The sequence below is a fragment of the Pholcus phalangioides genome, unplaced genomic scaffold (genome assembly GCF_987345545.1).
Source record: "Pholcus phalangioides strain wild (caught in Gottingen) unplaced genomic scaffold, Ppha-v1.0 ptg000039l_1, whole genome shotgun sequence".
In the NCBI taxonomy this organism is placed as follows: domain Eukaryota; kingdom Metazoa; phylum Arthropoda; class Arachnida; order Araneae; family Pholcidae; genus Pholcus; species Pholcus phalangioides.
Genome location: NW_028301625.1, coordinates 276332 through 289150, shown reverse-complemented (window position 1 = coordinate 289150; position 12819 = coordinate 276332). Strand labels below are relative to the sequence as shown.

The 12819-nt window shown below is 34.4% G+C and overlaps 1 protein-coding gene across 1 annotated transcript in view; it reads left to right on the top strand.

Moving 5' to 3' along the window:
- The window catches only part of LOC149065432 (uncharacterized), a 43876-nt gene extending 39253 nt beyond the window's left edge, over positions 1–4623 (top strand). The window contains exons 11-12 of the mRNA XM_089253581.1: positions 705–779; positions 2657–4623. Of these exons, the coding sequence (XP_089109707.1) occupies positions 705–779; positions 2657–2728 (147 nt within the window). The 3' untranslated portion in view covers positions 2729–4623. The remainder of the gene's footprint in view (positions 1–704; positions 780–2656) is intronic.
- Positions 4624–12819: the final 8196 nt, after the last annotated feature.

The window sequence follows — 12819 nt, the reverse complement described above, 5'->3', positions numbered from 1 at the left end:
TAAAATCTTACACACTTGAAATCTTTTACGTCAGTTTTGTGAATATCATTCCCAGGTCTGTATTACGGGTCTCTTATGCCCCGTGTGCAGTCATATTTTGAGCTTCCATGAAAAACCCCACTTGCAAAAAGTTTAAATTGTAGCAGACTTAATTTATTTTTAACCGAAGGTTTGCCACCCTGTGTAGCTACATGTCTCTAATGCTCATGATTACTCTTAATGGCAAAATTTGAGAAAAGAGCCATTGTATTTGGCCAAGAGTTGTTGGACTGGGCAGTTACATTGTTTGAGATGTCTCTATAGCGTTGTCTCAATTGAAACGCATAGCCCTTATCAAAGTGCTCGAAACAGAATCGCTTGCCGTATATTTACGAACAGTCCGTCGAATCATCTAATGGTTCATCAAGACAACGCTGCCATTCTCATCAACTACCAAATAGCTAGATGCTCAGAAAGTGGATGTATTAGACTGGCTAACATGTTCGCCTGACCTAAATGCTACAAAATTGTTGTGGGAATCATCGTCCGCAAAATATATATTGCAATGTATTTAGCGTAGAAATGAATACTAATTGCGTTGGTCCGACTGTACGAAATTATTGAATTGGCTTAAAGTCAACTTATGCTGAGCGCTTTACATGTTTTACCATTTTGTTCTTGGTCCGTTTTTGATAACAGTATATTTATTGTATTTGCTGTTGTAGGAACAATATAGGAAGCCGGTTGTTTCTGTGTGTTGCTGGCATGTCCATTGTGAAACCTGTTGGTTGAAAGCTTTGGTAAGTTTCATCACGTACACGTTTACCTCTCAGTTTTTGGGCCGAGACTCATAAGGCTCATGATAATTGCATAATCTACGACAGGGGTGGCCAACAGCTGGCCCGTTGACCAAGATGAAAAAAATTATATCTTTGATATTGATTTCGATTTACGAAATTGTGGTTAATGAAAAAAAAATATTCTGATGTGCAAAAAACAATTTGTATTTTCAACATACGAACCCAAGACCTCTTTAAACACAGGTCACATGATTGATTTCAAAAATCTACTGTGGGAGTTATGGAAGTAGCAGTAGCAGATTTCCTTGCACAATCATCGGAGGCCAGGGACGGTAATCTCAATGAACAAAGTTTCCCTCAAAAATTTTTCTTTCGAGTTTTTCCATAAAAATTCAAAACTAATGTGCTACAGCTTATTGGTGAAAATATTCAGTCCAGTATTTATTTAGCAGGGGAAAAAACTAGGAAAGCATTTTTTGCACGAAATTCAGAATAAAAACAAATTTCAAAATATGAAATTATTTTTTTGTTTGATGAACTTTAAATGAAGTAGCATTCTCTACTCTGGTTAGAGAACATTGACATTTATAATTTGCTGAAAGAAAAGAAAGATGAAAAAGTTTTCTTAACAATAATTCATTAATAATTACTTATAATTAGTATTTAATTAACTGAAGAGTTTAGTTAATTAGTTCTTATATACCAGAGTTTTGTCCCTGGTGCGGCCAGCGACACTACGTCTGAACCTCGAACAGAGAGAAATTGGCCACCTCTGGTCTACGTGATTTTACATGTCAATATTTATGTTGTATTATAGTCATCGCGGACTTGCTCAAATGTGATAGAATTGGAATGTTAATGTTTGCAATGCGTATTAACATTCATATAACTGTTTCTGTAACGCGTTAAGGATTTTTTAAAATGGGTAACGAATTAATTTTAAGGTGCTAAAAATCCTAATCTATCTAAATTTTGGAAATGTTGGAGCAGCGAAAATTACATGATGCGGTTTTCCGTTTTATGTTATTTTTACATGTTATTTCTTATGATGGTTTATGCTTAAAGCTTCTGTGGAAAAAGTAGTAGTTTCTCTCTCTAGAAGAGAGAAAGTACTTCAGGGATTTTAATAAGTTAAAAATTCCATTTTGGGAATAGTGTACCTCTGGTAACAGAAAAGTAAGGAAATTCTCTCGGGTTCTCGAAGATTCTCGAATGTAAATCAGCAGAAACATCGCTCAAATATTTTTTTCCCCCTCTTAACCTGTTAATCAGTTCTTTGATATTTCAAGATGTGGTTAGATATTAGCAAACCAAAGTAAAAGAGCGAGAGAGAGGGGAAAAAAAGTAAACTTTACTACTGAGGAAAAGTTTTCAACACCGTATAAGAGCTTGTTTTATTTGAGAATTTTTCACCGCTTTTGTAGGTAGACATTAGCTTACTCAAGGGGATTTTGAGGACCTAGTGTTAAAAATCACGGGTTTTCCTCCTTCCTTGTTTACGCGTTTTGATTTTTATATAGCTGAAAGAAATAAGCATTTAATTAATGAGCTCAGGGCCTCGTGAGTATAGAACAGTTATTAAGCATGTGTTAAAAATAAGGAGGAAGATGACGAAAGAAAGCCGAAATACGCGTGTCGAGTAAATTAATAAAAATCTGACACGCCTAATTTGCATGTTGTAGTCATTTATCAAGGTTTCTCAACTCTCATCCGGAAACAATTTTTTTTCTCCCTCTTCGTTTTACTTTTCTTCACCTGTTAATTAATGGCTGAACAAAAATTAAGCTTGAAACTCAAGAATTTACTTTGTATATTGTCCCGATAAAACTTCGGTCATTGATTTTTCGATATGCATTTGGTTTTTTTTTTACTTACAGGGTAGTAAAAGGATATGTCCTCAATGTGAAACCATTACCTCACCCGCTGATTTGAGGAGGATACATCTGTGATTACACATTACAGGAGGATGATCTGTACCCTGGACATTACGAGCCACAAAAATGGACAAAAAACTTTTTTCTGTGTGTGTGTTGAAAACGTGCACGTGTAATATATTATTGCGGTAGAAAATTACTGTTATAAACCCTCAAACGAGAAAGACGTAGAAAGAACTCTTATTAAATGCACTTTCATCCATTATATATAGTATTTGTGATCTGGATGTTAACAACGGGGATTATTCCTCGTGAAATTAGTGAGAAATCCTTATAAAAATCGCATTGTTAAGATTTTTAACAATGGAAAGCTTGCATATCATTCATATGCTCATAGTTTTTTTAATGGCTATAGCCTTATGTTTGTATGTAATAGAATTATATAGAACATATACATTAGATCCCAGACTTCATTCAACAACTAGGGTAAGTTAATTACAATTTTTGAGCTTAGTGACGGAATATTCAATGCAGAATCTGACTGAGAAGGAATTGAGGCACCTGTTAAAAGGGAGAAATATAGGACCCCGATAGCTATAATAAGATGTTCATTGAGAAGTTCTGAATCCAGTAATGAAAGTGAACAGTAATGGGCTTCACCAAAAGAATTTTTTTTTAAAGACCCGAATTGCCTTTATATAAATCTCTCCTTTCTCTCTGTTATTACTTTATTGCTTTTTAACAGCTTTCGTGATAAAAGGAACGTAACTTTAGGCTACAGAAAAAAAGTATAAAAAGAGCAGTGAGATTTTCTGGTTCTTTGTTAGTATTATTTACAATCAAAGTTAGAACCTAAAAAAACCTTATAAATGGACAAGCAAGTCTTCTGAAGACTACCAATTGCCATATTTTATTACCCAAATTAAAGCAATAAATTCTTTTGATGGAGCCCAATAACACAATAAAGTATCGCAACTAAGGCCTTTGAATTTTTTTGGGAAATGAAACAGCCTAGAATTCGAATAGTATTGATATTTTATAGACTTTAATAGGCGACATCTTTAGGGTGATAATTGTAAGATCGTCAGTCATATTTGTTGAAGGATCTCTGAGAAGAATCGTCTAAAACAAGCATGGAAAAAACGTTGCGTAGCGTTCATTCTTCGTCGCACGGCCATTTCATGCACTCCAATAGCCTTATTCATCCTAGATCTGCAGTTTAGATTCTATTCAGACAAATAGACAACCATATCCAAATCAGGACAGATTTAAGTTGGAGGTAAAAAGAGAGAGATGTCGTGAGGAAAAATAAATACGTGACGTATAAAATCCTTCTGCTTGAGTATAATTAAATTTTTCTCGTGCGCTTTTATGAAATTCGGATCAAGTGACGTGAATTCACCCTCGTGTTTTTTTTAATCCATTAATTTTTTTCTTCAAGAGCTCACCGAAGACAATCAGAAATTCGTAAAAAAGATGGTCTTTGCTCAATATTGCGAATAAGATCCAAGTAATGAGAAGTATTCGCAAAAACAAAAGACTGATTTCGATATATTCATAAGACTAAGTTCTTTAATTCAAAATTACGAATTTTTATTGAAATTAATCTAAGGCTATAAGAGCGAATTGGATATTCACCCGAATAATAACATGAGCGATCTAAATTCCGCAACTTTCTCAACACTCTTAGAATAGAAATTTTTCTGGATTGCAAAAATATATGCAAGCATGTCTTCATTGATGTAGAAATGGTGTAAAAAGTTTTTTGTTTTTGTTTTCGAAAAAATGCAATAATGAGATGATATTGATTTATTTCATACTGTATAATAATTTTCTGATGTTGTAGCTACAATATACTTGAACAATTATATGCATTCTGATGTGATGTGAATAGAGAAGTCATTCTCAAGAAATTATTGTTTATATCGGTATAAATGAACGGAACAAAGAATCTGTAGAAATCGTTGTTTAAAAAAAGATATTACAAGAAAAACAGTATTTTCGTGTCATTCATTTTGTTAAGTTTTCGTTTCTTTTATCGATATCATGTTCCATCTACAACAGTGGTGTCCAACCCTCATGAGGCCTACATCAACTTTTAGTACTGCCGATAAAGTATAGTATTTTCAAATTAACATAAATGAATACTTATTTTAATGCTTTTACCGGTGAATTCAAAGTATCCTTAGCCATCAAAATTGAAGTTTAAAATAGCTCGGCTCGTTATCTTCGATCTAAAATATTTTGGCTTCAAAGTAGTGACTGTGGCTCAAAACAGTTTTTCCAATATAACCCAGAAAACTGGGTTACAACTCTACACCTTGCTCTTTATAAAAATTTCCGCAAAATAATCATCAAGATGGAACTTTGCCGGATAAATCACAAAGAACGATACTTTCTTGGGGTAAGTGGGCTTTCCGACAACGTCGTTTGATGATTATGTTGTCGGTTCCGATAACCGCCAATCGATATGCATAAATGTTTTTATTTCAGAAAACTTACATTTTTATTGTATTGTAATTATTCATTCCACCAAATCGAGAAAACATCCCGTTTTTGTCTGCTTCTCAATTGCAATTCCATTTAAAGCTAAAGGGCGCTCAACATGTAATTTTTAGTAGATTGAGCGCGCGATGAGTTTCAAAAAAAATGGTTTCTCTAAAGTTTTTTTGTTTTTTTACTGTATTTTCCCCGACCCTCAGGAACTTGGAAATCAATAATAAAGAACATTTTTTTCATGTATTGTTACTTTCTCCTACCCCAAGAGTTACTACTTCCCTTACCCCCAAAAACCTTTAAAAAAACGTTACCCGCAAGCAAATTGCCCAACACACAAAAGCCTCGAAGTACTTTGGCATGAAAAAAAAATAATTTTTTTTTAGATTTTCATTTCTTTTAAAGTTTTCATATTTTTTCTCTCACCCCATGTATCACTGATGTCATTAATGGCTGATCGTTTAAGTGACGACAGATGTTGCCCGAATGTAAAAACTTCGTGTTTTGTTTTTTTAACAGTAATTTTTTTATTTCTCGTTAATTTGTGATTTCGGAAGTTTTTTTTCTTTGTTTTTGTAAAGATCGCATCTAATCTGCTATAATTTTTATATCCATAGCGATATTTATTACATGCGTTAAGAATGAATACCATTATCGATATATGTAGGAAACAGTAAGACATGTTATATCTCTATAGTTGCATTCCTTGTATTCATTTTTTCCATTCACGTATTTCATGAAAAAAGGTTGAATTGTTTTCTTTGAATTTGACAGCCTCAGCGTAACCTGAACTTTACACATTTTAGGTCAAAAAAGGGGCTTTCGTATCTGTCAATCCTATTTACGGTTAAAAACATTCAAAAATGTTATGGCTTTTCGTTTTTATTCATTTCACACGATACGATTGACACGATTTTAATTACAATAGCTAATATATTGAGTGTGAAGCATGAAGTTTTTTTTATTTTATTCTACAAATAGATAAAATCAATACTGTATAACAATTTGGTGCGATTTCATAAATCTGAACACGCAAAATTTCAGTAGTTCTCAAAAAAGGACACCGATGAGGAATCGTCTCTTTTCATACAAAGTATTGTACTTACAGTTATAGTATTGTACTTAGAATCAATAACTCATGTATAGGATGGACCATACGCCGTCAATTGACTGCTTCGACCAGGGCACACCAGTATGGATTGGTAAGGGACAAGGGTGTCCAGGTTGTGGTGTCGCAAGGAGTTTTTCTCTAATAGGGTTGTGAATAAATGAAATAGTTCATTCCCGTCGGTAGTAAATTCTAACACAATTGACACGTTTAAAAAGAAATACGATAAACATGTTGGGGTTAATCGAGAAGCTATTCGTACTTAGATAAGTCACCCATAAATATTTTTATGCGCATTGTAATACATTTTATCATGTACATATAGTTTTTAGTTTTTATAATTGCATTTTTAATTGGGTTGCTGTATTTTATAAAAATATAACATTCGTGTGTTTGCCATGGGCATCTTTTTCTCAGCCACCTCGTCGAGCATTTTGCCTGTTGTGGCCTTGTATTTATATTTGCATTAGAATAGCCGTATTTTGTACTGAAATGACACTAAAAGAGATGTACTGTATTTTCTAAAATACAGAAAAAATTGTGAAAAGTAATTGTTATAATGGGTTTTTTTTACCATGAATTTGCCGGATATATTCAAATATACTCTGGACCGTGGAGGGTTAATTGGGTTGATGCAAACAAATTTCCCAAAAAACGCATTTTCGGATTTTTCAATTTTCAAATAATATGAAATTTTCTGCGTCTGTGTTCTACCTGTACAAGAAATATTTAAAAATTTTTTTTTAATATAAACTGCTGGCAGGCATATACAGTCAAACCTCGTTAGTGCGTCACTCCGCTTACCGGATCACATTTTGGAAGTACCAATTACCCTCAACCAGGAATTGGCACAGCTATGGCTCACTCCGCTTATCAAGTCATATTTTTGCTCTCCCAAGAGTGACTCATTAACGAGGTTTGACTGTATATATATATATATATATATATAGCTAATGTTTTCCACTACAATACTCTTTTCTCAAAACTAAGTTTTTTGTTAGGTAAGGAACGTTTTTTCAAACACCGTTGATTCAAATGTCTTAAAACTTTGTGTGTCGCTCAACACTATGGTGCTACATACTTTAACAGTTTTTATTAAAATTATTTTAACAATTTTTATTACTCAAAATGTGGGTAAATTTTGGTGATTTTTTGGAAATGTCGCTATGTTATTGAAGTAAAAATTCAAGAAAAAAATAATTATCAATTTTAAAATCCTAAATGCTCGAGTTAAATTGTATAAAATATCCATAATATTTGAGAAGAACAAATTGAGTGCCTAAAGTGAATAGAAAATTTTTAAATGTTCCTTAAAGGAAGGAAAATTTTCCCTTCACATGAGAAGCCAAGATCGTGCACCAACTCTCTTAAACATTAAATAACAGATAATGGAACTCTTACGTGGTCTTGAGTTACTGTGACTCATCAGCCATCATCCGCTTTTCTAGCCCCTGCTAGAGTATTGCCGAATTTCAGTTAATTCAATGACTAAGTAATAAAATATAAATTAATTTGAAAATAATTTACGCAATTGAAAGAATGGCTTTGAGATAAAAATACTTTTAGGGAAAATTTCATATTAAGTTAAATTCTGGGCCCTTATATCTGGAACGGGCTTTGCAGGCTAGAATTATTCACGGACGCCCTCAATGTAAAACTATGGTATAAATCCAGATTGATTCCATGTTAGACCTCTCGTCAGCCTTGGGGTCATATCTATACTGTATAAAGCAGAACTCAACTAATCCCAGCATAATCTCTAACGCATAAATGATCGATCGATTATGAGTTATCAATCGCAATGATCTATTAAGATGAAGTAAAAAAAAACCCGAAACGGAGCTAGAAATAATTTCGTGATATATACAGGATCATCAATGCGGGAATATTAAAGAAGAGACAGGGGGAGGGTGTTTACCCTCACATACACGCACTTCCTCCTTAATATACTCCGCATATACACGTACATATATTATATGCATATAATTATTATTATTTTTCCTCTCGCAGAGTTGTGCAGTTTGTTTGAGAACTCTTCAACTGAAAACAAGTGTCAAAAACTTAGTCAGCTATTTAATTTTGAGTAATTAGCAAAGCTGCAAAAGAGCGATCATTTCTGCTGACACCGCTTGCATAACATAAGCTCATAATGATCTTGTAAAACACTAATCACTTCCCGCTAATTGAAAGCCAAAAAAAAATCGTTAAGACCAAAAAATATCAACAAATATTCCAACAAAAAAAATGGCGGAAGTGTCGACATGGAAAATGGCTTCCCCATATTTTTTTTTTTGTATTTTCACAGCATCAGAAATCATAATATTTTAAAATACAGAAGTCAATCTCTGGTTTTTTTGGGGGAAATAAACTGTATTGATCAATTTTTTCAAGGAAAAAGACGTATTTCTATAGAAAGTTCTATTCGCTTCTTTTGTGTAAACTCCAAGAAGGAAAGAAGAGGATGTTCTCCCTTTCAAACAAGGCATTGGTTGATGTTTTTCGTTGTTGTAGGCGGGAAGAGGGCATGGTTATGACATCATCTGGCTACAGCCCCCTCGAGTTTCGTAGGGACGTGGATGACGTATTTGTTCTTATTTCCCGTAGACAGACCAAATCGTTTTACAATGCTCTGGAGCAACACTTAAACTTTTGGATAGATCGTTACACTTTAGATTTATAACATGCGATTGTCTATAACCACAGCAACACACACAACGTTTTACCGATTGCTTTTAACTGTTCCCTTCGGTATCACACTGTATTGTTGTTCTCCGATGTGCTTAGCCTTCTTAGGAAACCGGCAATTAAACGAGATGGATTGTTGAGAAAAAAAATTATTATTAACGCACTCGAGATTTCAGTTTTGAAAAAGTATACAGTGGAGTCTCGATGATTCGAATCACGAAACTTCGACGTTCCGGATAATCCGAGGTGCTGGAATTTTTACAATTTTTTTTTTTTTACAAAACATTACATAACCTCTCTGTTTTTCTGTCAAGCATGAGTTTTGTATCATCTTGTGCCATTTTTCTCACGAATGCGAGCGATTTCAACTGAAAGGAGGGCTCCATCACTAGACTAGAGTCTCTGGTGGATCCGCAGGCCCCTCTATAGTAAACTTATAATGAAAAAAAACTTAATTTCGTCCCCACCAGAGCCTGAAGCTACCGTCAGCCTCCCTTAATCAGAGTCTGTGGGTCTTCGCAGGTTAGTAATGAATTAAGGGCAAAATAGGTAAGAGTAAGACCCCCCCCCCCCCACACACACACACCCTTCAAAAGCCTCCTTATACTGTTTTTCGGATTAACCGGGTTTTCAGTATTCCGAGATGATCTCGGTCCCGTTCACCTTGGATTATTGAGTCTCCACTGTATATATTCTACTTACTGTATAGACGTGAAATATTTTGTTGCTTTTAGTATCATTGGAAGAGTACAGTGTGTTCATAAAAATGAGAATAACGGTTCGATTACTTGGAATCTTTCGAATGTCACTTAGAAACACGAGTGAAATGTTTTAATAACCACATTTCAGAGAATTTTGTGCGTAGAAAGAGTTTTGGATGTGTAAGGGTGACCATGCGTCCCGTATTTCCCGGGACAGTCCCGGTATTTTCTGTTTTTTTGGCCGTCCCGACTTAGCAAAAGTGTTCCGGTTTTTCCCGTATTTTACACGAAGCCTACTTGAATTTTTATTCTTTATTGAAGTCAAAGATTGAAATTATTTTTAACTTATTATTAACTCATAAATTATATTATGATAAATTTATAAAACTGTAAATAAGAATATTAATCTCCCACATTTGTCTTGGTGAACGTTTTTTTTTTAATCGTGGAATTCATTTTAATCCACTGCAATTTGCAGTAACGCTTCATTTCCCGCATTTGTGATTTTTCCGTAATTTCAGCAATATTTGACAATTTTGTTCGGTTTTGGCATCATTTTTGGCTATAATTGGCGATGACTTGTATTTTCCCGTATGCGGAATCCCAATTTCCCATATCTTTCTCGAGGAAATATGGTCAGCGTATGGATGTGTCTATGGAACACACCAATTCTTAGTCTGTTGACACTCACTTGTAGCAATTCACTACCGTTTACACCCGAAATTGCGTTGGAATGTTCAGATGCTAGGAAGTGTATGTTCAGATGCTAGGACAGTGTTTGTCCCCTGTCCCTCAAACTGGCATTGAAGGTAATGTTAAAATTACTGTATTTCTGGATATGGCAGCCTATTCAATCATTTCACTCATAGTTTGACAAACAGATGGCAGCACTACGCATAACAAGCATTACACGGTAACAAACTTCACGTTAAGTTCACAACACGTACATGCACATTCCAACATACACAACTCATTAGAAATTCCGCAGAGGAATGTGGACGAGGTGCATGTATGGTTAAGTATTAGCAGCCTGTTGGTGGGTTTCAATCAGCTTCTGCTATCGTTCGTCACTGCGCCTAATCGCGACGAAATGTTTATACAAAAGATCGAATTCGTTGAATAAGGGTGCAGTAAGGCATCTTGGTGGCTGAATTGGCACATGTATATGTCCCATCAGGACATTTTCAAAATTGAGATGCAGTCAGGACGTCTTCGTATCTCACATTTATATTGTTTCAAGTGAAATGGATTTTTTACAGTTAAATGAAATAGGACACAATGGAACCACCTGGCAGAATCGAAGCAACCAAAGAGCTGCGGGTGAACGCAGTTTCATTGCAGGAATTTTATACATGAATAGGCTGATCATATTTCCTCGAAAGAAATACAGGAAATTGGGATTCCAAATACGGTAAAATACGGGACATCGCCAATTATCGCCAAACGTAAACAAAGTTGCTAAATATTGGAGAAAATACGTAAAAACCAAAATGGCGGGAAATAAAGCATTACTGCAAATTGCAGTGGATGTAAATGAATTCCACGAGACAAATGTGAGAGATTAATATTCTTATTTATATAATTGTAATTATCATAATATAATTTATGAGTGGGAAAATAATTTCATTCTTTGACTTCAATAAAAATTCAAGTAAGCCTCGTGTGAAAGCGGGATAAACCGGGACACTTTCACTAAAAATCGTATTATGATAATTACGGTTACATTTTAATTCTAAGCGATTTCCATTGCTTTTTTTGTTATTGAAATGCGACTGGTTTTAATAGTTTGTTAATTCTTTTTCATTTTCGAAAAATTTGTAATTTTTCAGCAATTTTAGCAACAATTGTTGATTTTTCTGACTTACTACAACGTTTTTGGTGACATTTGACAATGTTCCGTACTGTGGCGTGTTTAAGACCCGTATTTTGCTTAATGAAGTATTGTCGCCAAGTCATGGCAATTTTTTTTTCGAGAAAGACATCTTTGTTTACTTTACTGCGATTTAATTCAGCCCTTTATTTGAGCAATTTTTGCAATAATTAAAAACATTGTCGTCAATTGAATTTTTTGGCTAAAATCAGTGATACCCCGTATTTACGGTAGCAATTTCTTGAATTTTCTTCGGTGAGATATAGTTGACACCAAGTATGAAGCTGTAATTTTAATTTGAACCTATATGGATATTACTAGCATCAATTACATCAACTGAACAATTTTACAATTGATATTTGGAAGTAAATTATCAAGTCTGCCTGCGTTCATCAAGTCTCACCACCTTTGTCATCATTGAAGACCACCTCTGGTCCGCAGATCATAGGTTGAGAAACGCTGGTTTAAATGATAGTTGGATGATTGTGGTGAGCTGAACACCATCTCAACTCTCAACAACATTATAGCTACAATGGGATAAAGCTGAAGGACCGGGTGCTTTATTTGGCAAAAAATTGGCTACTTTTGACGCTATGAAAATAATTTTTGTAAATGATTATGCATTGAGAAATAGAAAACACGCATGTCAAAAGAATGTTAGTTTTTCTCGTGGTTATTTGTTTTCAACGCTAATTTTCTCAGTTTTAGTATATTTTTAAAAGTTTGTGTGACTTTTGAGGACTTTATAGTTCATATTTTGGCATTTTTCGTATTTAGCATATTTGCCAATTTTTAAAGCATGTTTCCTCACTTTTTAGTGCATATAACCTGTTATGAGAAATTAAACACACACATTTCTAATTCTGATTTTTAGTCGCAAGTTGTGTTATACACCCAAAATTTTCTAGAAAGCAATCATTGCTGCCAATGTGTTTTGATCCCGTTTTACGACCGCAAATATTTTACGGCCTGGTTCGGCCTTCCCAAGTCCGTCCATACACCAATATTATGCGAAGTCCGAAAACAATCGTTACTTATTCAGATTCTCGGTATATATAAACAAGGTTGAGAGAAATAAATAAAATTTTCTGGGGCAACATATCCTATTCAATATGTTTTAATAACATTCTAGAGCATGCAAGCCCTTAATATTTAGCGGCCCGGTGTGATCTGGCCGCTCCGATAGTCATACATCAGTGACAGAGCGGTCTAAACACACACATTCCTAATTATGATTCTCAATAACAACGTTGAGAAATAACTAACATTTCCTGGACTACATCCCTTCAAAATTATGATCATAATT